Source organism: Mytilus edulis, chromosome 1 (genome assembly GCF_963676685.1).
Source record: "Mytilus edulis chromosome 1, xbMytEdul2.2, whole genome shotgun sequence".
Lineage (NCBI taxonomy): Eukaryota > Metazoa > Mollusca > Bivalvia > Mytilida > Mytilidae > Mytilus > Mytilus edulis.
In genome coordinates this window covers 113,190,914-113,210,683 of record NC_092344.1, presented here as the reverse complement: position 1 = coordinate 113,210,683, position 19,770 = coordinate 113,190,914, and the positions used below count along the sequence as shown (strand labels likewise).

The following is a 19,770-nucleotide window of genomic DNA, read 5'->3' as shown; positions in this document are numbered from 1 at the left end:
GGGGTGTTAAAGTGTTGACTGAGTCACAAACTGTATGAAGCCCGGTAATGAAATTGCATTGAAAGCTTTTATTTTTCCCTTCTCAGTTTTAACCAATAACATTTTTTTAACTTTACAAAGGCAAGAAGTTCCTGATAAGATCAACTTCAAGTGAGAATCTAAAGTATGAGATTAAGAGGATCTGAACAACTGCCTCATTTTAAAAGAATAAATAGTCTCAATCATCAACCTGTCTTAAGTTTTTGTCAATAAAAGAATTTCACTTATCAAAACTGAATCGTCACATGTTGTTTCTCATAATTTTATAGTTTGCTATGAAGTTGATTATTCATAATTTTTATAAGCAGATCTCTCGAATACACTCAATTAAATATGATGATATTATCCAATAGCATTGAATAAGATTTCAATGCTAATGCTAACAAACCATAAATTTCATAATTAAGGTATAATCTTCAGTGTGAGCCAAGGCTCTGTGTTGAAGACAGTACTTTGACCTATATGTTTTACTTTTACAAATTGGGACTTGGATGAAAAGTTGTCTCATTGGCACTCATACCACATCTTCTTATATCTATTTCTCATAATCAAACTTAATTATTCCAAATGTCTTTTTGAAAAGTTGATGATTTACCTTGAACGTTTCTGAGATTAAATTTCTAAATGGCAATGAAGAATTTTACCTTCAAAGTTTCACAATCAAGTAAGACTTACTAACCTCCACTGTCTCTTTAAATAAATCTCTGAATGACTCTGCACAAGTTAAAGCCTGGGTGGCTTTGTCTAATATATAATCAAACATTTCTACTAACACAACAAGAATCTGATCTTCTGCATTTGTATTGCCATGGTAATACCAGTAATTTACTGAAATTTAGAAGATTTAGCCTTATACTATAATCCATTATCTTTTTCGGATAAATCTTTGAATAGATATTGTTTTATGAAAACCTTATTCAATAACAAAGACAATTCTTAGTTATAAGATTTTCATGACTATAACCATAGAATATTAAATCTAATGATTTCAATAGATGAAAAGCTTTTACCAATACTAATGAAAAAGATATATTCTTATTCTTTCACTCTTAAAATTTGAATTTTTTTAAACTAAGAAAACATCACCTGGTTAACTGACTTAGAGCATATTTAAACGATAAATAAACAACCACATTACAAATTGTTTATTTACTATGATATTTCCTCATTCAAAAATCTCAAATTTATGATTTCCATACAAACAAACAAAAATTTTTAAAATCTCAACCAATGAAAATTGGTGTCTACAAGGAACTCTGTCACATTTAAAACCAAATTCTATTTACCATCCTTGAGCTTTTTAGGTAAGGTAATAGCTGCCATCATCCTGTTTAAGACAGACAGGACAAGTGTGAAACTAATTGTCTTTTCTTTAAATATCTGATTACAAGTGGTGACTATTGCTTTGCTGATTGTAGTTATTTCTCCATCTCCCTTAATCTGTAATATTAAAAAAATTTAATAGACATATTTTCCCCAGTAGTATTACATGTAAAACTTGTAAATATCAACGTATTACTCTTTTATATAGTTAAACAAAATAACAAATGTTGTTACAGCTCTTCTATAAAAGCATGCAAAGCAAATCTTTGATCAATTTGCTTGCTATGTTTGTTTGGATGTTTGTAAACAACAGGTAGGTAGTCTATTTCAGTTTGTTTACAATATATTGGAATTTGATTGGACAATAAACATTTAACTTCATTTCATGCCAATTTCTATTGTTCAATCAAATCCCAGTATATATAAAACATACTAAAAATCTGCCTAGCTATTGTTTACAAACATCCAAGCAAACATAGCAAGCAAGTTGCTCAAAGGTTTGATTTGCATGCTTTTATAGAAGAGCTGTAACATTGGATTAGCGGTCTCATTGATTGTTCATGTTACAACTAGACAGGCTATTCCTTTTCTTATTTATTCATTTGTAGAGTTCAGGGATTTGAACTAAATTATTTACCAGTCTTATAAGTACATTATCACAGCTAACTTTGACCTTTAAAAATATTTAGATCTGTTTTGAGAAAGTCCACATAATCAAAGAATTTGTTTGATTTCACACAGCACATGAATCATTTCATCAAATAATTCAATATAAACATCTTTTCTGAGAACAACTTGTTTTGACAATTTAATCGGTGATTTTGCTAGCGCTCGTCACTTTCGTAATTTACGAAAGAGTTTTGGCATTGACGAAAGTATTTCAAATCAATTTCGTCACTTAAATTTTGAAAGTGCAAAAATATTTCCGCGTCAAAATATCTGTCAGTTGGCATTTTAACAACCAGGAGTATTGCAATTGAGTATAGTTTCGTCATTTTTATTTGGTAGATTCGTAATTCAAAAGCATTTTCGTCATAATTGATATAAATTGCCATCAAAAACTTTCGACAGTTTCCATTTAAAAATATAGAACTTTATTTTATGTTCAGAGATGACTTCACGAGTTAAACAGGTGCTTCCTGTACTGTGTGCTACGCATGGGTAAAAGTAATTCCTGTGGCTATTTATAGACCCTGATTAAAAACGTAGAATACAAACTCATTTAGAAAGAAATAAACGAGAAAGACAAATATATATATTTTACTAAAGGAATTTAAACTGAAAAATTATAATTTCCTGATGAATCCTGACTCGTTTTGGATTTATCATCCACGTGTCACTTTCTGTTTTCGTTTCAATTTAAAACCGAAAGTAGTAAATGTGATCTATTCTTGATTTGTTTACAACTTCCTTTCAGGTGTTATACTCTTTCCGAAAAGGATTTTATACAGTTCCAACTTATAGAAATGATTTCCAAATATCGATTTAGATGTTTTATAAGGATATTGATTATAATTGCAAGTTAATTTCTACTGTGATTCCTTGTTAAAAAAATAATTCAACTTTTGTTGATCAAGAATGTCTTCTGGAACAAACTGAAGAGAAATTGTGGACAAAACTTTCACACCCATGACAGAATCTTTCATAATAAGGGCCAAATTGTCAATACAGTCAAATCATACAATACTGACCATGCTGACTACCAATTGTAATCATGCTTAACATGTTAAGTCCTTTAATATCTGACAAAGTCAAAGACGAAGCTAGTATCATATATCCTTGGTCCCTTGCTGTTACACTAAATAAAAGGTTGAATTTCATAGCGCACAAAAGTGACTAAAGCCCTCAAAATCCTAGCTTAAACCATGAATTTAACCAGTCTCTAGTGTGAAGGTGAAACCTAAATCCTTACAAAAAGACAATCAAATCTACCTCTAGTTTCTTTATCATGTGGATTATCTGTAGACAGATAAAGGCCTTTTCCTTCTGGGTTTTCACCAAAGATAATAACTTGTCCAGTATTAGAAGTATGAAACACTGCCCTCTGCCGTCTAAGTCTGCACTTATCCATTCAATAATCTGAAATAAAAACATAGAATCCATCATGATTTGTTTTAAGTTCAATTGTTTTGTTTATTTCACAGATATAGACAAACCAATTATAAATTAACAAAGTATAGAAAGACAGCATGAGTGACATTCTTAAAATCAACAAATAGAATGGAGAAAAACATTTTTTTTTTATGTAAGATGAGTGTCAACATAATAATCATACTGTATACTGAATGATTAAGTTCGTTACTTTGCTGGGGATTAATGTACCTGCCTATGCATTCAAATAATTCAATGGCAGTCTGTGGCACCTCAAGATATTAGCATTTTGTTTTAAATATATCAGTTAAAATCCACAATGATAACTGATAACAAGATAATGAATGGCAGCATCTCTGACAATGTCTTGCATGGTTTAATTGAACATTGTAGTTTTACACAAAATATCAAATAAAATAGAGAATCGAAATGGGGAATGTGTCAAAGAGACAACAATCCAACCAAAGAGTCACCATTCTTTGAACCAGAAGGTAACAAATGTTTTGGACAGATGGACATACAAGTTGATTGTAATATGCTGACCATTCCATGAGTTGTGGAGAGGGTATAATACATGAGTGAACAAAGCATTTATAATCTGCATATCTAATACTTTCTAGTTGAAAGGTCAAGCAAGGGGCATTAGCTAAAAGAATCAACTCTTTAATTTAATAATACATATACTAAGTTTATCACAAACCATATTATCTCTCTGCAACTCAGTACAAGCCATCAATCCACGTCCAAAACTGTCAATCATATTTTCTGCAAGATTATCATCTTCTTTATATTCAACCTTCTTCTTCCTTGGAGATTTTGGTGATTTTGGTGATTTGATAGGTGATCCTGATGTTTTCTGTACACCTATGTAAAAAATGGATTTAATCAAAAGAATTAGAACAACTATCAATTATGCATTTCTGATAACTGATTACACATGATAATAATTTTGAAGGACATTACAGAATAATATAAAACTGTAAACCAGTATTTAACAAAAGGTCTTCAATAGTCTATTTGCCCATTCCTCTGTAATTGACCCTGTTTTAGAGACCCCTGTCTTAGTTCTCTCCCTTAAGAGAGACAATAAAGTTCTATGTCTGCTTGCCGATTCCCCTGTAATCATGATAATTAAAGATCCCTTTTTTAGTTGACTTCCTGAACTATGTCCAGTGCACGATGTTTTGTCGATATTGTCAACATCGCAATGTCAACTTTATAGTGTCGTTATTGTGTTTACATTGTATCCTATCAATATGTTCTATACCTTTCTGTTTACATCGTTCACATCGTATACATCGGGATGTTGACAATATCGTGTCGACATCATGTTTATATTGTATATATGAGACAATATCTGAAAAAGTCTAGTTTTTGGCAATAAGAAAAAAACAAAAAAAATTCTTTAGACCCGGTATTTTAATAGCACAAATCAAAGAACACACATTGGGGATCTAGGAACTGTTGTCTGTAATTCAAATACTTGTTTAATAAGGAAACAATGGCAATTTAAAAAAATGGTACAAAAAAAATCCAGTTCTTTCCTGTTACCAAAGTGAATCAATTTTAAAAAGTTTCTAATGGGAATAAGGAATAAGTTTAAGACACTATTTGTGGTTTACTAGTATATCCTGCAATAGTTTATCAAATGCCAATTATTGATTTTAGCATTTGCAATACAAAAGGTTTAGAAATATACTTAAATATAGTCAGATATGTCGGTAACATGAAAGAATCTTGAGTAACAGGACAACGGTAACAGGACAGAGTTGGTAACAGAAAGGATTTTTCTGCTTTATTTTAAAGTTTAAGAAAAATAAATCATTTTAGATTGGTCACAATTGGAAGATAACAGCAAACAATGTCATTTATCCTTTGAAACTGTATTTGCAAGATGAAAAATCTGCCCGGGTAATGAAAAATTCTAAAATAAATTCCTTTCTGTTACTATCTACTATACTAGAATTGCACAATGATCTCTGCTGTTATCAAAAGCAAAAAACCTATTTTTTTATTCAATATACTGTATATTATTTTGAAATTTATTTGATATGGGGGTGATAACTTATATTAAATGAAATGGTTGGCATATAGTAGATTAACTGTTCGATTCTTCAGTGAAATTGTCTTGAACATCCTTCCTGTTACTGATGATGGTTATGCTGTTACTTTTGATCAGGTAACATGACAGAACGTAACAGAAAGGAATTACGCGATAGTTTTTGTCCTTTTTATCACATTAAATGTAAGTGTATTTCCTGTGACATATAACTTTTAAACAGATGATATAAAAACACACTTAATGTTGTGGTGCACACTTAAAAATATTCTCAGAAAGTGTAAAAAAAGGCTATAACAGGATAGAACACCAATAAGTATTTTTCTATAAATTCTTACCTTGGATGGGCTTGAATTTTCAAACCTGGCCGCCTTTCCAACTATTTCTTTGTACTAATACATTCAGGAAATGATGCTCTTTACAATACATAATGGGAAAATAACTTTTGGTCTTGTAAACGTTTCCACAGGTAAAAAAAACCAGTGGTAACAGGAGGGAAATCACCCCTGGGGACAAATTTTTTTTCTCTTAAAATTTGCAAAATTTTATTACATGCTATAGTTATAATATAAAAAGACAAATTAGGGGCAAGTTTATTAAATAATACATCATATATGTGAGAATCGGACGCCTGTTTAGTTAATTTGGATATTATTTGAATGAATTAGTTTTCAAAAAAACACTGGGGACAACATGATTTTAGGGGGGGGGTTGAACATTTAAATTACAATATTTTATTGGAAGAAATATAAGAATGAGTGTTTAATTGGCAGGCCATGGTGCATTATATAATTTAGTTTATACTAAAACTTAAAATTTTCAAAAAAGATGGTTGAATAAAAAAATAATTGCTGGTGAAGTGCGGGACATGGAAATTAGACTTTTTCAGATATTGTCTCATATATAGAGTCTATAGCTTTCTGTTTACATCGTTCACATCGTATGCATCGCGATGTTGACAATAACGTGTCAACATCGTGTTTATATTGTATATATACTAGTATATATAAAGTCTATACCTTTCTGTTTACATCGTTCACATCGTATACATCGCGATGTTGACAATATTGTGTCAACATCGTATTTATATTGTTTATTTAGAGTCTATACCTTTCTGTTTACATCGTTCACATGGTATACATCGCGAAGTTGACAATATTGTGTCAACATCGTATTTATATTGTATATATAGATTCTATACCTTTCTGTTTACATCGTTCACATCGTATACATCGCGATGTTGACAATATTGTATCAACATCGTGTTTATATTGTATATATATATATATAAAGTCTATACCTTCTGTTTACATTGTTCACATCGTATACATCGCGATGTTGACAATATTGTGTCAACATCGTGTATATATAGAGTCTATACCTTTCTGTTTACATTGTTCACATCGTATACATCGCGATGTTGACAATATCGTGTCAACATCGTGTTTATATTGTATATATAGATTCTATACCTTTCTGTTTACATCGTTCACATCGTATACATCGCGATGTTGACAATATTGTATCAACATCGTGTTTATATTGTATATATATATATATAAAGTCTATACCTTTCTGTTTACATTGTTCACATCGTATACATCGCGATGTTGACAATATTGTGTCAACATCGTGTATATATAGAGTCTATACCTTTCTGTTTACATTGTTCACATCGTATACATCGCGATGTTGACAATATCGTGTCAACATCGTGTTTATATTGTATTTATATATATAAAGTCTATACCTTTCTGTTTACATCGTTCACATCGTATACATCGCGATGTTGACAATATTGTGTCAACATCGTGTTTATATTGTATATATAGTGTCTACACCTTTCTGTTTACATTGTTCACATCGTATACATCGTAATGTTAACAATATAGTGTCAACATCTTGTTGTTGATGTATATACATTTTTTTCCGTTCTTTTTAAAAAACTAGAGGCTCTAAAGAGCCTGTGTCGCTCACCTTGGTCTTGTGCATATTAAACAATGGACACGGATAAATTCATGACATAATTGTGTTTTGGTGATAGTGATGTGTTTGTAGATCTTACTTTACTGAACATTCTTGTTGCTACAATTATCTCTATCTATAATGAACTTGGCCCAGTAATTACAGTGGAAAATATTTTCTAAAAATTAACAAAAACTTAAAATTAACTATAAAGGGCAATAACTCCTTAAGGGGTCAATTGACTATTTTGGTCATGTAAACTTATTTGTAGATCTTATTTTGCTGAACGTTATTGCTGTATACAGTTTATCTCTATCTATAATAATATTCAAGATAATAACAAAAAACGGCAAAATTTCCTTAAAATTACCAATTCAGGACAGTAACCTAACAACGGGTTATCCGATCCATGTGAAAACATCAGGGCAGATAGATCTTGACCTGATAAACAATTAAACTGTGTCAGATTTTCTCTTAATGCTTCGGTTTTTGAGTTATAAGCCAAAAACTGCATTTTACCCCTATGTTCTATTATTAGCCGTGGCAGCCATTTTGGTTGATTGGCCAGGTCACGTCACACATTTTTTAAACAAGTTACCCCAATGATGACTGTGGCCAAGTTTAGTTTAATTTGGCCCAGTAGTTTCAGAGAAGAAGATTTTTGTAAAAGATTACTAAGATTTACCAAAAAATGGTTAAAAATTGACTATAAAGGGCAATAACTCCTTCAGGGGTCAACTGACCATTTTGGTCATGTTGACTTATTTGTAAATCTTACTTTGCTGAACATTATTGTTGTTTACAGTTTATCTCTATCTATAATAATATTCAAGATAATAACCAAAAACAGCAAAATTTCCTTAAAATTACCAATTCAGGGGCAGCAACCCAACAACAGGTTGTCCGATTCATCTGAAAATTTCAGGCCAGATAGATCTAGACCTGATAAACACTTTTTCTGCTGTCAGATTTGCTCTAAATGCTTTGGTTTTTGAGTTATAAGCCAAAATCTGCATTTTACCCCTATGTTCTATTTTTAGCCATGGCGGCCTTCTTGGTTGGTTGACCGGGTCACGCCACACATTTTTTAAACTAGATATCCTAAAGATGATTGTGGCCAAGTTTGGATTAGTTTGGTCCAGTAGTTTCAGAGGAGAAGATTTTTGTAAAAGATTACTAAGATTTACGAAAAATGGTTAAAAATTGACTATAAAGGTCAATAACTCCTAAAGGGGTCAACTGACCATTTTGGTCATGTTGACTTATTTGTAAATCTTACTTCGCTGAACATTATTGCTGTTTACAGTTTATCTCTATCTATAATAATATTCAAGATAATAACCAAAAACAGCAAAAATTACCTAAAATTACCAGTTCAGGGGCAGCAACCCAATAACGGGTTGTCGGATTCATCTAAAAATTTGAGGGCAGATAGATCTTGACCTGATAAACAATTTTACCCCTGTCAGATTTGCTCTAAATGCTTTGGTTTTTGAGTTATAAGCCAAAAACTGCATTTTACCCCTATGTTCTATTTTTAGCCATGGCGGCCATCTTGGTTGGTTGGCCGGGTCACGCCACACATTTTTTAAACTAGATACCCCAATGATGATTGTGGCCAAGTTTGGTTTAATTTGGCCCAGTAGTTTCAGAGGAGAAGATTTTTGTAAAAGTTAACGACGACGGACGACGACGGACGACGGACGCCAAGTGATGGGAAAAGCTCACTTGGCCCTTCGGGCCAGGTGAGCTAAAAAGTTAACATGGTTAAGCAGTTAGTTATATACTAGTTAAAATTGTTTTCCATTTTTCATGTCGGCGTCTTTTATTGTTAACTAAGCCATATAAACTTTGCTCAATGTTAAAGGCCATACGGTTATCTATAGATGTGCCAGTTAGTATGTATGTACTGGAAATTTTACTTATTTGCAATCATACCACTTCTTTTTTAATAAATACCTTTCTGTTTAAATTGTTCACATAACAATGCTAACAATATTGTGTCCAAATCGTGTTTATATTTTATATTGAGTCTATGGTACGTATATAAACGTTAAACTAACTGCATTTGTTTGCACCTGTCCTTAGTCAGGAATCTGTCGTTCAGTAGTTGTCGTTTGTTGAATTGTTCATACGTGTTTCTAGTTTCATGTTTTTTTTTACATTAGACCTTTATTTTTCCTGTAAAAATAGTTTTACACTAGTGTTTTTTTTGTACCTTTCATAGCTTGCTACTCGATAAAAACCAAGACTCCGTATTAATGTCAAATCTATAGGGGTATACTTATAAAAGATGTAACTTAAATAAAAAGTTGTCTCATTTGAACTTATACCGCATCTTCTTATGTGTATACATCGCTATGTTAACGATGTCAACGATATAAACAATATATAAGAGTTCAAACAATGTTAACAAAGTTGACTAGATATCGGTTTAATATTGTGTACATCGCGGTGTTAACCATGTCAACGATGTAAACAATATATAAGAGTTTAAACAATGTCAACGATGTTCACACGACATAGTTTTAACCTTGTAAACATCACGATGTTAACGATGTCAACGATGTAAACAATATATAAAAGTTCAAACAATGTCAACAATGTTGACACGACATCGTGTTTACATTGTATACATCGCGATGTTAACGATGTCAACGATGTAAACAATATATAAGGGTTCAAACAATGTAAACAATGTTGACACTATATCGTGTTAACATTGTAGACATTGCGATGTCAACAATATTGAATAAACATCCTTCACTGGACATGAATGGACTTCCTTTGGGAAGGACTTTTTTTTATTGACAATGGAGAGCTATCAGAAAGAGCAATTTGCTCTGTGTGAAATGTGTGTAACCTTTAGTTTTTTAAATATTTGGTTTGTTGTTAATCTAAATTCTTGTGATTCCAGAAGTTATTTTTCACTAAAAATTTGATAAAAAGCACATATATCAGTTTCAACTTATCACACTATATGTGTAGAGAAAAGCAGATTTTGTTTAGTATAGAACAAATTAATTATTGACAAAGCGGAGTAATTTATTTAACAAGTGTGTAAAAACAGAATTAAATCAGTAATTGGCAAATGGCCCTATAGAGTAAATTAAATTATAAATTATAGTAAATGAAGTCTTTTAAACATAGAATATATATGAATGATCAAAGTTATGTCAAAAGTAAAGATAGGTTTGTATAAGTGATCTTGTTTTAGGAGACAGATCATGTATATTTTATGGTAAAAAAAAGGCTTTTAATATGGAGAAAAGAAAGTAACAAGAATGTGTCCAAATTACTCGCACAATAATTTTTTTATGTTCAGTGGACTGTGAAATTGGAGTCAAAACTGTAATTTGGTATTAAAATTAGAAAGTTCATATCATAGGAAACATGTGTGCTCAGTTTCAAGTTCATTGGACTTTAACTTCATCAAAAACTACCTTGACCAAAAACTTTAACCTGACGGACAGACACACGGATTTAGGAACAAACGAACACATGCACGACCGAAAACATAAAGCCTAAAAATGGGGCATAAATACAGTCTATATGGCACCACTATAGTAATTGTTAACTTACTTTTGCTAACATGTTTTAAAAGTGTATGTCTCTTAGCCAATGGTGAATTGAGAACGAATGCCACATATTCATATCCTTTCAAATCAGTGATCAGAAAAAATGGAAATAACATTAGTAATATCTGATGATCATCTTTATCTTCTTCACAACTGCAGAGAACTTCTAGTACTGGCAACATCATATCTTTCCTGGAAATGAAAAAAAAAAAAATTTATTCAAAAATTATTCTGATTGAACTTATATAACAGGTTCTAATACACATAGTTTTATTAGGGAATAAATCTATTTAGTATACTTGCATTAAATGATGGTGATGAAAGTTCTATCAAATATATTATGAATTTATGATGAATGCGATTTTATATTATTTTTTAATCTTTGATATTGTATTCCAAGGATTAAAATTGCTCCTTAACAAAGATAATCCTTTTCATGAATATTCATAGTAAAATATCATTATTGTGATGAGTCCAATTTGTAAAATTTTCATATCTTTTTATTTACATTGACTGACATAAGGGAGAAGGTCTGCTCCAGTCATGCTTCAGTGATTTGCTATATAATCAACCAAATTTTTCCCACAAAAGGGGTGCCAGGCCCCCCTGGATCTGCCTATGCAACAAATACTGAACAGAAGGGGATTTTAATATCTTAATCTTACCATCCTGAATCTGTATCCACTTTCTCTAGCAACAGTTTTAATACTTTCATCAATTCATCCTTCTCTGTCACCAAACCCCATATTTTCTAAAGAAAAAAATCTTAAATCATTAACTGTTTCATTTGCAATGTAGCTATGTTTTAGATTTTATGTTTTGATGTCTGATGTATTAAACCTAAGAATATAGTAATTTATTGCATTTATCAATGTAATCTTCAAAAAATATATACAAATACTAAAGTTAATGTGGTTCTCGTAAATGTTTAATAGCAGAATTTGACTCGATATAAAATAAAAAATGACGTTTTAATCATTGTGATGTTCATCCAGCATCAATTTCAGCATAATAAAGAATATTGCACATAATTTTTGAATTTAAAGTATTTTTTTCCTAAATAGTCTTTCTTACTCCTAATACAACCTGATCAAGAATACACAGGGAACTGCGTCTAGTGTGGGTCTTTGTCTTATTTTGAACATAGCACAGTGACTTGCCAATGTAAATTCTCGACTTTTGCATTTTGGAAGGTGGTTCTCATTGACAAGCGTACCACACAATTTTATTTTCAATAGAGACCACTTCATACTTTTGAGCTGTTGAAGATATTTTGATAAAACTTAAAACTAGAATACGTACTGATCCTGATTCTAAAGCCGCTTTGACAACATCTTTATCATCATCTCTAAGGCGGTTCAATAACACATCATTCACAAAGTCATCATCTGGTGCCTGAAATAAGCAGAATTCATTGTTAAGATTTAAAGTCTCATTTATATTCATAATCAGACCTAGAAACAACGTTAATAAAATCAAATGGAGGTATGTCTATGATAAAATGATACTGAAAATTCAGAAATTATTGCGTGCATTTATTATTGCAATTTCGTAATTTAAGACTAAAATGCAAGTTTATTTTTTGCGATATTGAGAAAAGTCCTGTTTAATTCTTATAAAAAATGTTCAAAATGTGAGTTTAGATTATTGCCATCATAACTCACAGTTTTTCTAATAATGAAAACATTGCATTAATTTCTGAATTTACAGTAGGAAAAGTATCCTTATAAACCTGAATAGGTTAATTTCAAGGAAACAAACACATCATATATGTAATCAACTACCACTTTAACATGGGACACATTCCCTATTTCCATTCTCAATTTTATGTAGGTATGCATGAATTAGTTAGTTTTATAAAACCTAATGTCATTCAAATTGAAATGGTTAGTTTACTTTAAGTGACAATGTTTACCTCCTCTAGATTTTTCAATAAATACTGAGTAGCTTTCTGTCTGACTGTTGGTAGACGATGGTTAAGTGACAAGGTCAGACTGGCACTTGATTCTGGTACAAGATGGTGTTGAACAGAGAATACCATCTGATTCATAAATTGTTCCATTAACTCCCTTGTCTTGTCAGATTCAGCATTCTCTAGAATGTCTTCCATACTTCTGTCAACTGCCTTGGGGTACCTAAATAATCATCAACATTATTGGTAAACATTCACATGATGCACAGAAATACATGACATTCTTTCTAAATTAGAAATCTTTTTCTTCAAGGAGAATATAGAATTGAAATTGTTATTACAAATTGAAAACATCATTCTTATCTGCCATGGAGGGAGAAGAAAATAATTCATTGACCAAAACACATGCATTATATGCCATTCATAGAATTCTGATGTGCTTTATTATCTGATATAAATTGAGTCTTTGTTTTGTTTTAAAAAAAACTATTTACATATTCATCTTTGTGTAATTGTATTTATATTTCATATTATGTGTATGCCAATACCTCTTTTGGGCTTCAAATTTTTTTCCCATATTATTTAGGGTAAAAAAAATCAGTCTAATGGAGCAATTCCAATAAATAACTGCCTTATTATGGTGTAAATCTTGAAGATTTCTATGACTGCTTCATATTATACTAACAAAGATTCTCAATATAATTTCCAAGAGCTATAAATGATGCTTTAAAAAGATCATCTGATGAAATTGAACTGTGAAATGTTAGAAATCAATGTTTATGTAAATCTTACTTGGATTCCAGCATCCTCATGGTAACAGTGAATTTGTTACAGAAATCCTTCACAGCTTCTTCACGCTCAAACTTTCCGCTATATTTCATTAATTTATCCAAAATATTCCTAAAATAAAATTACATTATGTCAGAACATAGCACAATTATCAAAATTATCAAATAAGATCTTTTTTTATAAACATATCTTTTAAAATGTCACTACACACAATATTTACAACTAATATTCTGCAACCGGAAACCTTCTTAGGGTAAAGTCATTTAAAATACTGATTATCTGATTTAATGCAATGAAATTTCTTCTAGAGTCAGGATACCTTTCCTTGTCTTGTTTTTAAATGAAAAAGGACTGCTATGGATCAGTCCAAATATTGAGGCTATTTTATGGGTTTTTTTTATGATCAACTCATCATGACCTCCTCTATTGTCATGTTCTGTATGTATTAATTTCTCCAAAGTCCTGCTATTTCGAATTCAACTCTGTTAGTAGTTTTTATCAATTACCTTATAACCACTTCATCTTGACCTTCCTCCAAAGTCACATCAGATAGAATTCTGTGTAGCGCCACATTTAATTCAGTACTTCCCCCTCCTTCTGTGTCTGACTCATTACTGTCACTGCCACTCGTCATGCAGTTTGTTGGTTTAATGGCAGCAGGAATCAGTCTTTCTAATAAAGCCAGTATGAACTTGTCTGACTTGTACTGGTTACATAAAGGTACCAGTGTTTCTACCAGCGCAGGTTGACTACACAGCCTCTTAAAAGCCCTGTCAATCAATACATTATTTAGATAGGCAATAGTATGATGCATTTAAAATTGGTTTACAAAAAAAAAAAAAAAAAAAAATGTGTACATAGTACATGGATGCCCCAATCGCACTATCATTTTCTATATGTTTAATGGACTGTGAAATTGGGGTCAAAACTCTAATTTGGCATTAAAATTAGAAAGATCATATAATAAGGAACATGTGTACTAAGTTTCAAGTTGATAAGATTTCAACTTCATCAAAAACTACCTTGACCAAAAACTTTAAACTAAAGGGGGACAGATGGGCGGATGAACGGACGAAAAAACAGACGGACGGACGGATGAAAGGAAGAACAGACGCACAGACCACAAAACATAATGCCTATATTAAATGGGGCATAAAAATGAAATCAGACGTTCCATAAGTACCCTCCTTTTTCTGATAGGTACTGTGCAAGTATACCTATAAAAGAGTGAAATAAGTCCTGCATTTATTATATAATTAATATCACTGCAATAATTTGAAATAACAAAAATATGCAGTGAATAACGAAAATTAACACCATAAGGTATGCCATCCACATATATTTCTTTTTTCAGAATCAATCTATGTAAAGCTTATTCAAACATAACACAATAAATACATCTGACATGTGATACATAACAATAGATATGTACTAACCTTTTTGACAATCCTGTTATATTCTGTGACTGGAACATCAACAGCATACATGACAAAGCTTCTGTCAACAATCGTGGTGAAATGTACTGTGAAATAAATTTCAAATTAATCAAAAGTACTGCTAATTTCCTACTCCAGGTATTTTGTGTACAAAAATTGTACTAATTAGGAGTGAAACCTCAGACAAAACATGTTCTCTATTGTATTATATGTAAACTCTTTATTTGTTGGTTTTAATTTTTTCCTCACAACTATAACCAGGTGCTCCGCAGGGCGCAGCTTTATACGACCGCAGAGGTCGAACCCTGAACAGTTGGGGCAAGTATGGACAAAACATTCAAGCATGATACAGCTCTGAATTTGGATTGTGATCAAATTTTTGACATTACATGGTTTTTTTTTACACAAAACAAATGCCAAGATTTTACAAATCAATTAAAGATTTCTTCTTCAAACTTTTTAAATCTAAAATTAAATAGTTGACACAGCATAGGTTTCTGACACAGAATGAATGTGGTCTAATGAACTTAAAAGGTTTTTTTTGCCTTTGAGCAAATCACTATGCTGTTGAATATTAATCCTCTCAAAAAAATGTTTGAAGAAATTTTCTTTTTATTTATGAAATCTGAAATGAGAAAAATTTAACCCCCCCCCCCCCTTTTTTTTCACATCCCCGTTTCCCTTTTTCAAAACTGATATCAATTCAAATTTCTAATGGAGTTTGCAACAATAACTACTCATTTAAATACATCATAAAATATTAAGATGTAAAAAAACTGCTTGTTATCACTGAATGGTAAAGATTATTTAAATTTATCAGTTGGTAGTAAAAAGTGTATATACATTGTATATTGTATATAACAAAGATTTAAGTTGATTCTGGACAAAGAAAGATAACTCAAAATAAAAAAAATTCTTGCTATTGCACAAATAGGATATTTCTTGCTTACTATTCTGGACAAAGAAAGATAACTCTAATTAAAAAAAAATTTGCTATTTCACAATATTGTGCAATTAAATATTTCTTGCCATTGCACAATACTGTGCAATTGAAAAGACTTGCTATTGCACAATACTTAATATAATAATTTTAGATCCTGATTTGGACCAACTTGAAAACTGGGCCCATAATCAAAAATCTAAGTACATGTTTAGATTCAGCATATCAAAGAGGCCCAAGAATTCAATTTTTGTTAAAATCAAACTTAGTTTAATTTTGGACCCTTTGGACTTTAATGTAGAATTTGAAATTTGAAAACAGGACCAAAAATGAAGAATCTACATACACAGTTAGATTTGGCATATCAAAGAACCCCAAGGATTCAATTTTTGATGAAATCAAACAAAGTTTAATTTTGGACCCTTTGGACCTTAATGTAGACCAATTTGAAAACTGGACCAAAAAAAATTCAATAATCAAGAATCTAAGTACATTTTTAGATTCAACATATCAAAGAACCCAACCGATTCATTTTTTGTCAAAATCAAACTAAGTTTAATTTTGGACCCTTTGGACCTTAATGTAGACCAATTTGAAAACGGGACCAAAAGTTGAGAATCTACATATACAGTTAGATTCGGCATATCAAAGAACCCCAATTATTCAATTTTGATGAAATCAAACAAAGTTTAATTTTGGACCCTTTGGGCCCCTTTTTCCTAAACTGTTGGGACCAAAACTCCCAAAATCAATACCAACCTTCCTTTTATGGTCTTAAGCCTTGTGTTTAAATTTCATAGATTTGTATTTACTTATACTAACATTATAGTGCGAAAACCAAGAAAAATGCTTATTTGGGTCCCTTTTTGGCCCCTAATTCCTAATCTGTTGGGTCCTAAACTCCCAAAATAAATACCAACCTTCCTTTTGTGGTCATAAACATTGTGTTTAAATTTCATAGATTTCCATTTACTTAACCTAAGGTTATTGTGCAAAAACCAAGAAAAATGCTTATTTGGGCCCTTTATTGGCCCCTTATTCCTAAACTATTGAAACCAAAACTCCCAAAATCAATCCCAATCTTTCTTTTGTGGTCATAAACCTTGTGTCAAAATTTCATAGATTTCTATTAACTTAAACTAAAGTTATGGTGCGAAAACCAAGAAAATGCTTATTTGGGCCCTTTTTGGCCCCTTATTCCTAAAATGTTGGGACCAAAACTCCCAAAATCAATACCAACCTTCCTTTTATGGTCATAAACCTTGTGTTAAAATTTCATAGATTTCTATTCACTTTTACTAAAGTTAGAGTGCGAAAACTAAAAGTATTCGGACGACGGACGACGACGACGACGACGACGACGACGACGACGACGACGACGACGACGACGACGACGCAGACGCCAACGTGATAGCAATATACGACGAAAATTTTTTCAAAATTTGCGGTCGTATAAAAAGAAAATGTAAAAATACAGATCTTTTAATACCTACTAGTTTATTCTTTATAAATTTGCATGAATCCTATATCTTTATTCTGTTAAATGTTTTATAGGTTAAGTGCAAAGGGAACATTAACTTGCAATCAGTTTAATGACATGTGTCATTGATTATGTTTTTTATGGTTCATATATTTATTTTAGAATTCAAGATTCTTACATGCCTCAAGTATATTTGAACATGCACTAATATCAACTTGAGAAGAGAGGTTACTTTGATTGTTTTTTTTCAAAAATGAAAGTATAAATTAAGAAAAAGTTCTACCATCTTACCTTGAAGATTGTATTAAGCAGTATCCTACAAGGTTGTCAACATTGTGAAACAATTCTACCATTTTACCTTTCAGGTTGTATTCAGCAGTGTAGTCATAAGTGTATCCTACAAGGTGACCTTTTGAAACAATTCTACCATTTTACCTTACAGATTGTATTCAACAGTGTAGTCAGAAGTGTATCCTACAACTTCAAGGTGACCTTGTGAAACAGGTCTACCATCTTACCTTACAGATTGTATTCAGCAGTGTAGTCAGAGGTGTATCCTACAAGGTGACTTTGTGAAACAGGTCTACCATCTTACTTTTCAGATTGTTTTCAACAGTGAAGTCAGAAGAGTATCCTACGAGGTGACCTTGTGAAACAGGTCAGCCATCTTACCTTACAGATCGTATTCAGCAGTGTAGTCAGAGGGGTATCCTACAAGGTCAGTGTTCTCCCCAGGATTTTTTTAAGGCGCAAAATTCAAGGGCGCGTAACTCTTTTTTTAGAGTGAACTTTTATGATCTGAAGCAATCAGTCATTAATCCATGACATGCAATATGAATTATAATGCTTTGTGTATGTGTTTGATAATGCAGATTATTTAATAATGAATTACAAGAATATATATATATATATGAAATAAATTGAAGTTATTTATAAGTCAAAATATAAATATTCATCCCTTTACTCTCTGCTCCTTCTAATGTTTCAAGATAGTGTTATTTTGTTGGACAGTCTGTTCCTCAATTTTGCCTTTATCCTTTTTAGGGTTAAAAACCCCCTCTCACAATAACTTTTGCTTATACCCCCTTAACATTTGTAAGCCATGAAAACTCAGTCAGCCACTTGTCATTGAAACCAGAAACATGGTGCTTGCTGTTATCACTTGCTAAAACTTTAGCTAGGTTTGGGATTAGGAGAAGAAATGACATCTGCTTATACTGACAGTGAAGAGGAAGGTGTATTCCCCTTTTCATTAGAAGTCATTAGGCTGGGAAAAAAACTTCTACTTCCATCATCTGCCTTTTGCTTAGAAGTCACCCTTTTGTTATTTGCAGAGAACATGTTCATTCAGAATTAATCAAATCGAATATGGTTAAGATGTTTGATCATATTTGGTATACAACTTTTTAAAACAAAAATATGTTAATGAACAGCTGACAAGTTTCCGTAGTTTTACATTACGCTTCCGTGTGTGTTATTGTTAAAACCAGAGACATATATGTCTCTGTTTAAACCTATCACTGGCAGATATAAACGAAACTTTGCAAGTTTTTTAAAGTTAAGACTATTGAAATTATCAACTAGTGACATTATATAGAAGCTGCAGCAATTCCGTACCCGTGTTAATTGATTGTCACATTTCCCGACGAACGGAATTTTACGATCGATGTTCAATGATCATTTTATTTTCTAAAAACACGAGAGTTTGAGACAATTTACCTTGCAAGTTACATTTTATCACTTTATATTAAAATAAATCACTTCTCTTTATCTTTAATCAAAGTGTATTTTATTTTTTTCAATTACAAATACTCTCATTCATAATTTTCATCGTAAATATCTTTAGCAATGTGTATTCAAATTTATCACGTGTATTCATCACGTTCATTGGTCGTGTTAAAATAGATTCTTCTTCTCGACCAATGAAAAAATTCGTTATTTAAATGGTCAAGTGATCACACACACAATGCGTAAATACAATGTATTTGCGATCTATTTCTTCAATTTCTGCACTGAAGTTTTTATTTTTTTTAATTTTCTTCTACAAATATCTATCTTCTTGATGATCATGTACGCTATTACATGATAACATAGTCCAATAAGGCTGAGATAAGCGTGGCTCAGGTAAAACTAATTGTCAGTTATTGCGTAACACTGA

General features: G+C 31.5%; 1 protein-coding gene across 3 annotated transcripts in view; it reads right to left on the bottom strand.

The window, feature by feature from the left end:
* LOC139500557 (HEAT repeat-containing protein 1-like) overlaps positions 1 to 19,770 on the bottom strand; it is a 78,162-nt gene that overhangs the window by 36,006 nt on the left and 22,386 nt on the right. For 2 of the 3 annotated variants that reach the window (XM_071289309.1, XM_071289316.1), the window contains exons 7-17: positions 15,193 to 15,278; positions 14,263 to 14,526; positions 13,760 to 13,867; positions 12,971 to 13,190; positions 12,358 to 12,450; positions 11,721 to 11,806; positions 11,060 to 11,247; positions 4,154 to 4,317; positions 3,295 to 3,441; positions 1,326 to 1,479; positions 719 to 867 (exon numbers count right to left, since the gene is read on the bottom strand). In XM_071289309.1, the coding sequence (XP_071145410.1) occupies positions 719 to 867; positions 1,326 to 1,479; positions 3,295 to 3,441; positions 4,154 to 4,317; positions 11,060 to 11,247; positions 11,721 to 11,806; positions 12,358 to 12,450; positions 12,971 to 13,190; positions 13,760 to 13,867; positions 14,263 to 14,526; positions 15,193 to 15,278 (1,659 nt within the window). Of the gene's footprint in view, positions 1 to 718; positions 868 to 1,325; positions 1,480 to 3,294; positions 3,442 to 4,153; positions 4,318 to 11,059; positions 11,248 to 11,720; positions 11,807 to 12,357; positions 12,451 to 12,970; positions 13,191 to 13,759; positions 13,868 to 14,262; positions 14,527 to 15,192; positions 15,279 to 18,130; positions 18,193 to 19,770 lie in introns of those variants that run through there. The other variant, XM_071289324.1, reaches the window with a different exon arrangement.